The 12,588-nt window shown below is 49.9% G+C and overlaps 1 protein-coding gene across 1 annotated transcript in view; it reads right to left on the bottom strand.

Moving 5' to 3' along the window:
* The window catches only part of LOC121869210 (tetra-peptide repeat homeobox protein 1-like), a 34,625-nt gene extending 32,271 nt beyond the window's left edge, over positions 1–2,354 (bottom strand). The window contains exon 1 of the mRNA XM_042370448.1: positions 2,246–2,354. Within this exon, the coding sequence (XP_042226382.1) occupies positions 2,246–2,354 (109 nt within the window). The remainder of the gene's footprint in view (positions 1–2,245) is intronic.
* Between the last annotated feature and the right edge of the window lie 10,234 nt (positions 2,355–12,588).

Genomic DNA, 12,588 nt, shown 5'->3' with positions numbered 1-12,588 from the left:
TCAATGATTTACGTGTTGCTGCAGGAGAGAGAGGGAGGTGTGAGGGAGAGGGAGGTGTGGAGGTGAGGTGTGGGGAGGTGAGTGAGGGGAGAGAGGGAGGGTGTGGGGAGGGAGAGGTGGGGAGGAGGGAGGTGTGGGAGATGAGGTGTGGGGAGGTGTGGGGAGGGAGAGTGGTGGGGGGAGGGAGGTGTGGGGAGGGAGAGAGGGAGGTGTGGGGAGGAGAGGTGTGGGGAGGAGAGGGAGGTGTGGGGGAGGAGGTGTGGGGAGGGTGGTGTGGGGAGGAGAGAGGGGTGTGGGGAGGGAGGAGGTGTGGGGAGGAGAGGTGTGGAGAGGGAGGGGAGGTGGGGAGGGAGAGGGGAGGTGTGGGGAGAGAAGGAGGTGTGGGGGAGGAGAGGAGGTGTGGGAGGAGAGAAGTGGATAGGGAGAGGAGGTGTGGGGAGGAGGTGTGGGGAGGAGGAGGGTGTGGGGAGGGGGAGAGGGAGAGGTGTGGGGGAGGGAGTGGAGTGTGGGGGAGGGAGGGGAGGTGTGGGGAGAGAGGAGGGTGTGTGGAGGAGAGGTGTGGGGAGGAGGTGTGGGAGGGGCAGGTGTGGGGAGGAGGAGGAGGGGTAGAGGGGAGGGAGAGAGGGAGGTGTGGGAAGAGGAGGAGGGGGAGGTGTGGGGGAGGGAAAGGAAGAAGGGGTATCTCACCACATGCACCTAATACTCTATGTATCTATCTATCTATCTATTGTTTTAATTGGTATCTTTTGTCAATGGTGCTCATGTTTTTGTTAGTAAAAGCAGATGTGTTTGTTGTATTTGACGTGTAAACCAAAAACTATGATGTGTTTCAGTGTAGTAATATATCCTTCACGTGCGTGTGTGTGTGTGTGTGTGTGTGTGTGTGTGGGGGGTGTGTGTGTGGGGTGTGTGTGTGTGTGTGTGTGTGTGTGTGTGTGGGGGGGGGGTGTGGGGGTGTGGGGGGTGTGGGTGTGTGTGTGTGTGTGGGTGTGTGTGGTGTGTGTGTGTGTGTGTGTGTGTGTGTGGGGTGTGTGTGGGGGGTGTGTGTGTGGGGTGTGTGTGTGTGTGGGTGTGTGTGTGTGTGTGTGTGTGTGTGTGTGATGTGTGTGTGGGGTGTGTGTGTGTGGGGTGTGTGTGTGTGTGTGGGGGGTGTGTGTGTGTGGGTGTGTGGGTGTGTGTGTGGGTGTGTGGGTTTGTGTGTGTGTGTGTGTGTGTGTGGGTGTGTGTGTGTGTGTGTGGGGGTGTGTGTGTGGGGTGTGTGTGTGTGTGGGGTGTGTGTGGGGTGTGTGGGGTGTGTGTGGGTGTGTGTGTGTGGGGTGTGTGGGGGTGTGTGTGTGTGTGTGTGTGTGTGTGTGTGTGGGTTGTGTGTGGTGTGTGTGTGTGTGTGTGTGTGGGTTGTGTGGGGGGGTGTGTGGATTGGGTGGGTGTGTGTGTGGGGGGGTGTGGTGTGTGTGTTGGTGTGTTTAGGGTGGGTGTGTGGGCGGAGTGTATTTGTGGGTGTGTTTGGTGTGTTTTCAGTGTCTCTCTCTCTAACTGCTCAGGAACAGGAGCAGTGCATGGGATGGCTGTGTGATGTGTGGAGTGTGGAAATGGTGTGCAAGGTGCTTGAAACATTTGGGAACAGACATGAAAAAAAATCAAGTAAGTGTGGTAGTGTGGTAGTAGTGGTAGTGAAACAGCAGTGGAGACACACACTGCACGAATGACAAACTAGCTGGTGGTCCTTCAACTCTTGATCTCACTGAAACAAGCACGTCAACTTTCCCCTGATTGGCTACACCATGACGACCAATAACAACCCACAGATAATCCTCCATCCCCCCCCAAACCCCTCAAACGACCAATAAGAACCCGTGATTGGGTGTTCCCTGGCGACCAATGGCGAGGCGAGAATTACAACAACACAACAAACTCAGAGATATGAAATCAAACTTTTTTTTCGGCAAGTGGATCGCTCCGTTTCCTCCTGGTTATGAAAAATTGAAGTGAATACCTCATCAAGATTTCTATTAAAGCATATAATTTTAAGGTTTTAATATGGGGTTGAATGATGTGTGGGGAAAGAAATGGTAGGGCGCTTGGGAAGCTCAGGAAGGACACCGAAGCAGAGACCAATGGTGGTGTATAGAATACAGTGACCACCCTCACGTCTGTATCACCTGCCCTCACCTCTCACCTGTAGGACCATGAGAGGTTCCTTTGGTTACTCACTGTAGGACCATGAGAGGTTCCTTTGGTTACTCACTGTGGGACATGGGAGATCTTTGGTACTTCTCACTGCTGGAACATGAGAGGATCCTTTGATTTACACTGTAGGACATGAGGGGATCCTTTATTACTCTCTGTGGGACCATGAGAGGATCCTTTGGTTACTCACTGCTGCGGGACCATGAGAGGATCCTTTGGTTACTCATCAGGACCATGAGGACTTGGTTACTCACTGTAGGACCATGAGAGACCTGCTGCCTCTCTGAAAACAGAGGATCCTTTGGTTACTCACTGTAGGACCATGAGAGGAGGGAGGGAGGGAGGGACGCACGTTATACAGATACAGGTAAAATTCCTTAACCATACAGTAACACCTGGCATTTATTTCCGAGTAATAATTTGTTGTTTTAGACCTAATAACAGTGTTCATTATCACATGTTATAAACAGACCCTTAAAACCGGAAGAATAAACCAAAATTAAAACAGTTCTTCATCACATAATTAAAACAAAACCACAAAATGTGAAAAATATGATAAAATATATTCCAGTTCGTGTCCCCTTCAATGCCACACATACTTACATATCAGACGCTGCCGAGTGTCCAAGGAAAGTGTTTATATGTCATCATCATCGCCATTATAATTGACGTCATCATTGTCATCGTCACTATCATCATTATTATTTATTAGTAGTAGTAGTAGTCTTATTATTACTATTACTACTACTATGACATGTTGTTTGTGGTGACGAGAATGAGGTGTCGTAGGTAGTCGTAAAATTTAGCAGCAGTGAGTCCTGGTGGTGGTAGAGAGAGAGGATAGTCATGAGATAGTAGTCGTAGTAGGATAGTGGGATGGATGGTGGTTGGAGGTGGTAGTAGTGGGTGGTTGGGAGAGGATAGGGTCGTAGGGGGGTTGGTACTGGGTGGAGGGTCGTGGTGGTGGTGGTAGGGAGAGGATAGGGTCGTAGGGGGGTTGGTACTGGGTGGAGGGTCGTGGTGGTGGTGGTAGGGAGCGGATAGGGTCGTAGGGGGGGTTAGTGATGCCTGGGTGGAGGGTCGTGGTGGTGGTGGTGGTGCCAGGAGGATAAGTCGTGGGGGTTGGTACTTTGGGTGGAGGTCGTGGTGGTGGTGGTAGGGAGAGGATAGGGTCGTAGGGGGTTGGTACTGGGTGGAGGGTCGTGGTGGTGGTGGTAGGGAGAGGATAGGGTCGTAGGGGGGGTTACTGGGTGGAGGGTCGTGGTGGTGGTGGTAGGGAGAGGATAGGGTCGTAGGGGGGGTCGTGGTGGTGGTGGTGGTAGGGAGGGAGGGAGGTCGTCGTCACCAGCTAAAGACAATATTTGTGGCTGGTCAGTCAACAACATATTACCCCAAGCCTTTGTTTACTTCCCTCACCAACACACTTTATTACCAAGCTGCTGTTTTTGCGTCTGTTGGAGGCTTTTTGCGTCTGTTGGAGGATTTTTGCGTCTGTTGGAGGATTTTTGCGTCTGTTGGAGGATTTTTGCGTCTGTTGGAGGATTTTTGCGTCTGTTGGAGGATTTTTGCGTCTGTTGGAGGATTTTTGCGTCTGTTGGAGGTTTTTTGCGTTTGTTGGAGGCTTTTTGCGTCTGTTAGAAGCTTTTTGTGTCTGTTGAAAATGTTCTGCGTCTGTTGGAAGCTTTTTGCGTGTTTTGGAAGCTTTATGCGTCTGTTGTAAGCTTTTGTTTATCTTGTCTGTATGGGGGAGAGGGGTGGGTGAGGAAGGGTGCAGGTGGGGGGTGGGTGGGTGGAACCAGATCCTCATTCTTCAACACTGGCGGTCAGAGTACATCACAAAGGCCTGAGGCTCCCCTCTTACTATAGATGAGTGGAGAAATATCCGTCTCTCACACACACACACACACACACACACACACACACACACACACACACACACACACACTCCTCTAGCATTTTATTTTATAGAGAAAGAATGATTGAGAGGAGAGTGAGGGTGCAGGAAGTAAGTTATCGCTTGGAACTGAAGAAGTTTAGGAGGAGGTAAGAGAGGGCGGGGTGACTAAGGTAATAGTGTGTTAGGGTTGTGTCATGGGTTAGTTATTGTCTGTCGGTACAGGCACTAGACAGTCTACCCTGTGCCATATGTGGGTGTTTTAAGGGCCTTGTTTCATATTCCGCCGACCCTACTGGCGGATGCTGGTCTAATAACACTAACCTGACCTGACCAAACGAAACGAAACCAAACCTAACCTAACCAAACGTAACCTAACCTAACCAAGCTAAACTCAGCTAAACTAAACTTAACGTAACCTAACCAAGCTAAACTCAGCTAAACTAAACTAAACCTAACCAAGCTAAACTCAGCTAAACTAAACCTAACCTAACCTAACCGGGAAACAGGTCTGGTTACAACAATGATGCTTTGAATAGCTTGATCATAGCTCGCCTCACCTGCTCTTTTCTACCCCCCCTCACACACACCCCTCTCCATCCCCTTCCCTACCTCTCATAACCTCCCCACCCCACCTTTTTACCTTCTCTCTTCCTCCCAAATCCCTCTTGCTCTCCCCACCTCCCCATCAACCCTCCCACCCCACCTCCCCACCTCCACCTCCACCTCACCCCTACCTCCCCACCCTCCACCTCCCCACCCCACCCCCCACCTACCCACCCTCCCCACCCCCTCCTCCCAATCACCCCACCTCCTCCTCACCCCACCTCCCCACCTCCACCTCCACCACCCCTCCTCACTCCCACCTCCCACCCCCACCTCTCCACCCACCTCCACCCCTCCTCACTCCTGCCCACCACCTCCACACTCCACTCCACCCTCCTCACCCCCTCACCCCCTCCCCACCTCCCTCCCCACCCCCACCTCCCCACCTCCCCACCCCTCTACACAAATTGTTGTCCTTTTCATCCCTAATCATCATCTCACTGTGAGGAAGTGTGCCCTCTTTCCTGCTCAGTTTATTGATGACCAAACAGTGGAAGCCCTAAACCACTTTCGGGGCAAGACAGTGCTACTACGAACCCATGAAAGGTTGGGTGGTGGGGAGGGACTACTCGGGGGGGGCAAGACAATGCTCCTATGAACCCATGGGTAGGAGGGGGGGGTGTAGGAATGTTTGTTTGTGTCGTTTAATACAATAAGAATCTATGCTTTATGTGATGGTTGGGTGTTGTAGATGATAGTGGGGACAAGACAGTGCTAAGATGGAAGTGCCAATAAGGGTGGTTTTTGTTTTGTTATTTTTTTACCTGTTGATATAAGTGCTGATAGACCTTATGAGGTATAGTGGTGAATATAGTGCTATACTTCCTGGTCCTAAGATGATGATGAGAGAGAGAGAGAGAGAGAGAGAGAGAGAGAGAGAGAGAGGGGGGAAGTTCACTTGGCTGGTCTTTAAGAAGCTGACCAGTTCACACGCTACCTTCTCCTCCTCCTCCTTTAGCCATTTGCCTCCGTCGATTTACCAGTAATTGGGGATTAACGATTCTCAAAGGTTCCTACGTTAAGTTTTCCTCCTAACTGGTGATGTGAGAACGTATCTAACTGTCTCACTTAAGCTACCACACAAAGATGGATTCTCAAAGGTTCCTACGTTAAGTTTTCCTCCTAACTGGTGATGTGAGAACGTATCTAACTGTCTCACTTAAGCTACCACACAAAGATGGATTCTCAAAGGTTCCTACGTTAAGTTTTCCTCCTAACTGGTGATGTGAGAACGTATCTAACTGTCTCACTTAAGCTACCACACAAAGATGGATTCTCAAAGGTTCCTACGTTAAGTTTTCCTCCTAACTGGTGATGTGAGAACGTATCTAACTGACTCACTTAAGCTACCACACAAAGATGGATTCTCAAAGGTTCCTACGTTAAGTTTTCCTCCTAACTGGTGATGTAAGAACGTATCTAACTGACTCACTTAAGCTACCACACAAAGATGGATTCTCAAAGGTTCCTACGTTAAGTTTTCCTCCTAACTGGTGATGTGAGAACGTATCTAACTGACTCACTTAAGCTACCACACAAAGATGGATTCTCAAAGGTTCCTACGTTAAGTTTTCCTCCTAACTGGTGATGTGAGAACGTATCTAACTGACTCACTTAAGCTACCACACAAAGATGGATTCTCAAAGGTTCCTACGTTAAGTTTTCCTCCTAACTGGTGATGTGAGAACGTATCTAACTGACTCACTTAAGCTACCACACAAAGATGGATTCTCAAAGGTTCCTACGTTAAGTTTTCCTCCTAACTGGTGATGTGAGAACGTATCTAATTGACTCACTTAAGCTACCACACAAAGATGGATTCTCAAAGGTTCCTACGTTAAGTTTTCCTCCTAACTGGTGATGTGAGAACGTATCTAACTGTCTCACTTAAGCTACCACACAAAGATGGATTCTCAAAGGTTCCTACGTTTAGTTTTCCTCCTAACTGGTGATGTGAGAACGTATCTAACTGTCTCACTTAAGCTACCACACAAAGATGGATTCTCAAAGGTTCCTACGTTAAGTTTTCCTCCTAACTGGTGATGTGAGAACGTATCTAACTGTCTCACTTAAGCTACCACACCCCCACCACACACCCCCCCCACCCACATAACTCACCACACACCACGTCTTCACCTCTCACGATACACTAACTGCTAAACAACATTGATAAGAGGTAAAATTTATTAGTTTATTGAAGTGTAACAGAAACGAAAACTAAGCTTAAGGTAATAAATGTTTATGACTTTATTGTTGTGTTAGGTGAAGTAAATGTTATTGTTCATCTGTCAACAACAACAACAACAATAACAATAATAATAATAATAATAATAATAATAATAATAATAATAATAATAATAATAATAATAAAATAATAAATAACAATAACAATAACAATAATAATAATAATAATAATAATAATAATAATAATAATAATAATAATAATAATAATAATAATAATAATAATAATAATAATAATAATAATAATAATAATAATAATAATGTGAAGAGTCAATAAAACAAAAACGAAAATACATAAATTTGTGTCCCAACCAAGCCAAGCCAAGCCAAGCCAAGCCAAGCCAAACTATTCCTAACTTAACCTAACCCAACCCAGCAGCCTTAAGTTAGGGCATAAGACACAACACACCAGCGACTGTTGGTTCACACCTTCCGCCATAAAGTAATAAAGATTAATGTTTGTGTAATATCTCTGTTGTGCTTATCTGCCGACCCCTGATAGTTGGGGGGTGAGCTGAGGGTGTGGTGTAATGCGTCTAGTGTGGCAGCATTATGTTAGTGTTAAGGTGTAAGGACAGTTTGCTTACTCTCACTTTCAGCTGCCGCCGCTGGCTAGCCCTCGTGGTGAACAGGGAAGCAACTGCATAAGTCTTCCCCTGCCAGTACACAGCCTCTTCACCATCAAGACTCCTGCTGTGACTCCTCGTAGCAACACACGGTAACTGGGAGCCTCGTGGGCCCAGGCTAGACCAGCAGAGGATCTCGGAGTAGCAGTGGGCCCCACAGGGACGGCGCATAGACCCACTGGCATGTGGACACGTCCTGGCGCCTACCAACCACCGCCCCGCTGCCTTGCGGATTAACCTTGGCAGGTATAAGGCTACGGGAGTAAACCCCGAACGTAAAGTCTGCGGTGGAAAAATGGAAAAACTTGCAGACCAACACAAGATGCGCGAATTTTTCAATCCATTGGCCAATAACTCATGGCACAGCTCCCCTCCACCCATCCTATGGTAACTCCCCGATTAAATATGAAGAAGGCCTCCTTCAGTGCTGGAAAGAGCACTACCGTTCACTGCTTAACCGAAACACTGCTATGGATGTCCTAACTACCCAGCAGGTCCCTCAGCACTCAGAGCTGACCCACCTCAGCTATCCTCCATCCCTGGATGAGGTAGCTACTGCCATCAAACAGATGAAAAATAACAAAGCCTCAGGGCCTGATGGAATCCCAGCCGAGGTGTATAAAGCAGGAGGACCTCTGCTTACCAGCCGTCTCCACTCTCTCCTGGAGAATATATGGGAGAGGAGGAAATCCCCCAAGCTCTTAAAGACGCCTCTATCGTCAATATTTATTAGAACAAGGGAGACCGGTCAGACTGTGGTTATTACAACAGGATCTCGCTGCTGTCCATACCTGGCAAGATTATGGCCCGAGTCCTCCTGAACAAACTTTTTCCCGAGGCGGAAAACTTCCTCCCAGAATCTCAATGTGGTTTTAGACCATCACGTGGCACCACTGACATGATCTTTGCTGCTCACCAGATACAGGAAAAGTGCAGAGAACAGCGTCATGACCTGTACATGACCATCGACCTAACCAAGGCCTTCGACTCGGTCAATAGGGAAGCTCTCTGGTGGACCCTCAGCCGTTTTGGCTGCCCACCAAAATTCATGGCCAATGTGAGGCAACTCCACAATGGCATGAACGGCAGTGTCCTGCACAATGGCATCCAGTCTGAGTTCTTCCCCATCCAAACGGGGGTTAAACAAGGGTGTGTACTGGCACCAACTCCTCTTCCATTTTCTTGGCTGCCTTCCTTACTCGTGCCAGTGCCAAATTAGCCGGCAGAGTGGACATCCAGTACCGGATGAAGTGTCTTTTCAACATAAGACGACTCCAGGTCGGAACAAAAGTGTCGGCAGCTTCTATTACTGAGCGTCAGTATGCAGACGACCTCACACCTTGTAGCTCACACTGAACTCGTCGTACAGGAGATCCTTAACACCTACACAGATGCGTATGCACCCAGGGGAGCAGAACAAAGATAAAACACCAATAGGAAAGATGAAGCGATCTGGTTGAGCCCAGATTCTTCCTACTCCTACTGTATTTCAGTTTCCCCACTTTTTCTTCAACCCCTAATAATCTTCTTTCACACCATAACTCATGATTCCTCCGCCACCCTGCTGTAGGGCAGTGAGACATGGGTCACACACAGGAGGCACCTCAAGGCACTTGATAACTTTCACCATCGTAGTCTACGTTCCATCCTCCGAGTTCGCTGGGAAGACAAGAGAACAAATGCCAGTATTCTCGCTGACACCAACTGTAGGAGCATCGAGGCTACCATTATCCATGAACAACTACGCTGGACTGGCCATGTTACCCTCATGGACGACAGTAGACTGCCAAAGTAGCTACTTTACAGTCACCTAACGAATAGTAAACGTAACGCTGGCGGGCAACTGAAGAGGTATAAGGATAGTCTTAAGACAAACCTGAAAAAGTGCCAAATCGACCCCCTCACCTGGGAGACGATTACTTCACACAGTAACGCTTGGAGGAGCACCACACGAGAAGGTGTCAATACTTTCGAGTTAGCCCGACTGGAAAGCAAGGCAGACAAGCGCCAACATAAGAACATAAGAAAATAAAGAGTCTGCAATAGGCCGGTTGACCTGTGCATGGCAGCTCCTGTCGAGAGTTACTACCACTCTCTATCGTCCATGAATCTATCTAGCCTCCTTTTATAACTTTCCAGCGTTCCAGTACTTACTACAAAGTTGCTAAGCTTGTTCCACACGCCCACCACCCTATTTGTGAACCAGTTCCTTCCTATCTCCCTCCTAAACCTGAACTTATCCAACTTAAATCCGTTTCTCCGAGTCCTGTCCTGCTCGGATATTATAAGAACTTTATCTATATCGCCTTTATTGATTCCTTTCACCCACTTAAATACTTCTATCATATCTCCCCGCACTCTTCGTCTTTCTAGGGAATGCAAGTTAAGTTTCTTTAACCTATCTTGATATGGAAGGTTTCTAAGTCCCGGAATCATTTTCGTCATTCTTCGCTGCACCGACTCCAGTGAATTGATATCCATTCTACAATAAGGAAACCAGAAAGACGCTGCCACCGCCCCTCCCGCACTAGATGTAGCCCCCACACGTGCCACATCAGTGATCGACTCTGCCGGTCCCGTATCGGCCTCTTTAGTCACCTCAGAACTCACCAACGAAGGTGACATCCCTAATAACTCATATCATTGTATCATAGCTGGATGATCGTCATACTTGATTCCGAGTGACAGCAAAGTAGTAGTAGTAGTAGTGTGTATGTGTGATGGTAGTGGTGGTGGTGGTGGTGGTGTGGTTATGGTGGTGTGATGGTGATTTTTTTTAGAATTTTGCAGCGAACAGCAGCTATTTTATTGTGCACCCCTTACTGTGAGCGGTAGCTAGTTTATTGTGCACCCCTTACTGTGAACAACAGAGGTGACAAAGGGTGTTTATCAGACCCCAGTGGTCAGTATATTGTGGCGTTGAATGTTACAGAGTATTTCCAGTACATTGTTTGTTTAGTTCAGTCCATAAGAGTTGACTTAGCTGCTGGGTGTGAAGTGTGGATACAGTCTTAATATATCAGCTATCTTACCACCACAGATAAAGTGCTGTGTCATTGTACACACAGTGTGCTTGGACCTGTCCCTAAAAGGTTCTATCTTCACACAGTCTAAGACATAGTGTTGGAGTGTGTGGCCATATGTCTGGCCACACACTTTACATTTAGTCTTGTTCACATCTGCCTGAGGAACATACTGCCAGAGTGTGTGGCCATATGTCTGGCCACACACTTTACATTTAGTCTTGTTCACATCTGCCTGAGGAACATACTGCCAGAGTGTGTGGCCATATGTCTGGCCACACACTTTACATTTAGTCTTGTTCACATCTGCCTGAGGAACATACTGCCAGAGTGTGTGGCCATATGTCTGGCCACACACTTTACATTTAGTCTTGTTCACATCTGCCTGAGGAACATACTGCCAGAGTGTGTGGCCATATGTCTGGCCACACACTTTACATTTAGTCTTGTTCACATCTGCCAGAGGAACATACTGCCAGAGTGTGTGGCCATATGTCTGGCCACACACTTTACATTTAGTCTTGTTCACATCTGCCTGAGGGACATACTGCCAGAGTGTGTGGCCATATGTCTGGCCACACACTTTACATTTAGTCTTGTTCACATCTGCCTGAGGGACATACTGCCAGAGTGTGTGGCCATATGTCTGGCCACACACTTTACATTTAGTCTTGTTCACATCTGCCTGAGGAACATACTGCCAGGTGTGTGTGTGGCCATGTCTTGTTCACATCTGCCCACTGCCAGGTGTGTGGCCATGTCTGGCCACACACTTTGTGCTTGTTCACATCTGCCTAGTCTTGTTGTCTGGCCACATCTGCTTAATCTGCCTGATACTGCCAGAGTGTGTGGCCATATGTCTTTAATAGTTCACTTATTAATTAAAACTAAAAATATAACACTAATCTCTCTCCTCCTGTCTGTCTGCAGGCCGGGCAGGACCTCACAGGCAAAGGGCAGGGACCCACAGGGGCAGGACCTCACAGGCCGGGGCAGGACCTCACAGGCGGGGAGGACCTCACAGGCCGGGGCAGGACCTCACAGGCCGGGCAGGATCACAGGCCGGGGCAGGACCTCACAGGCCGGGAGGACCTCCTGGACCTCCTCACGGAACCGGGGGCAGGACCTCACAGGCCGGGGAGGGACCTGCAGGCTGGGGAGGGACCTCCTGAGGGCAGGGAAGACCTCACAGGCCGGGGAGGACCTCACAGGCCCCACAGGGGGAGGGACCTCACAGGCCGGGGAGGGACCGGGGAGGGACCTCACAGGCCGGGAGGACCTCTCCTCACAGGCCGGGGCAGGACCTCACAGGCCGGGGCAGGACCTCACAGGCCGGGGAGGGACCTCCTGAGCAGGGAACCTCCCACACACAGGGACCTCACAGGCCGGGGCCGGTTTCAGGGGGGAGGCCTCACGAGCCGGGGGGACAGGAGGGACCTCACAGGCCGGGGAGGGACCTCACGGAGCCGGGGAGGGACTACTCACGAGCCGGGGGCCCGGGCAGGACCTCACAGGCCGGGCGGCCAAGGGCGGGACCTCACAGGCCGGGCAGGACCTCTCCTGACAAGCCAGGCAGGACCTCACAGGCCGGGGCGGACCTCACAGGCCGGGGCAGGACCTCACAGGCCGGGGCGGGAGGCAAGGGACCCCACTCTGGAGGCCGGGGAGGACCTCACAGGCCGGGGTGGAGCCTCACAGGCCGGGCAGGACCTCACAGGCTTGGGGAGGACCTCCTGGCAGGCAGGACCTCCTGAGGCCGGGGCAGGGACCTCACAGCCGGGGCAGGACCTAACAGGCACAGGACCTCTACAGGCCGGGCAGGACCTCACAGGCCGGGCAGGACCTCACAGGCCGGGGCAGGACAACACAGGCTGTGGCAGGACCTCTGTCGGCAGGACAACACAGGCTGGGGCAGGACCTCTCACAGGCTGGGGCAGGACAACACAGGCTGGGGCAGGACCTCATAGGCCGGGGCAGGACCTCACAGATTGGCGAGGACAGCACAGGCTGG

The sequence above is a fragment of the Homarus americanus genome, unplaced genomic scaffold (assembly GCF_018991925.1).
Source record: "Homarus americanus isolate GMGI-L3 unplaced genomic scaffold, GMGI_Hamer_2.0 scaffold51128, whole genome shotgun sequence".
NCBI classification, from domain to species: domain Eukaryota; kingdom Metazoa; phylum Arthropoda; class Malacostraca; order Decapoda; family Nephropidae; genus Homarus; species Homarus americanus.
Note: the sequence above shows the minus strand (reverse complement) of the source record. Positions and strands in the feature narration are given on the sequence as shown.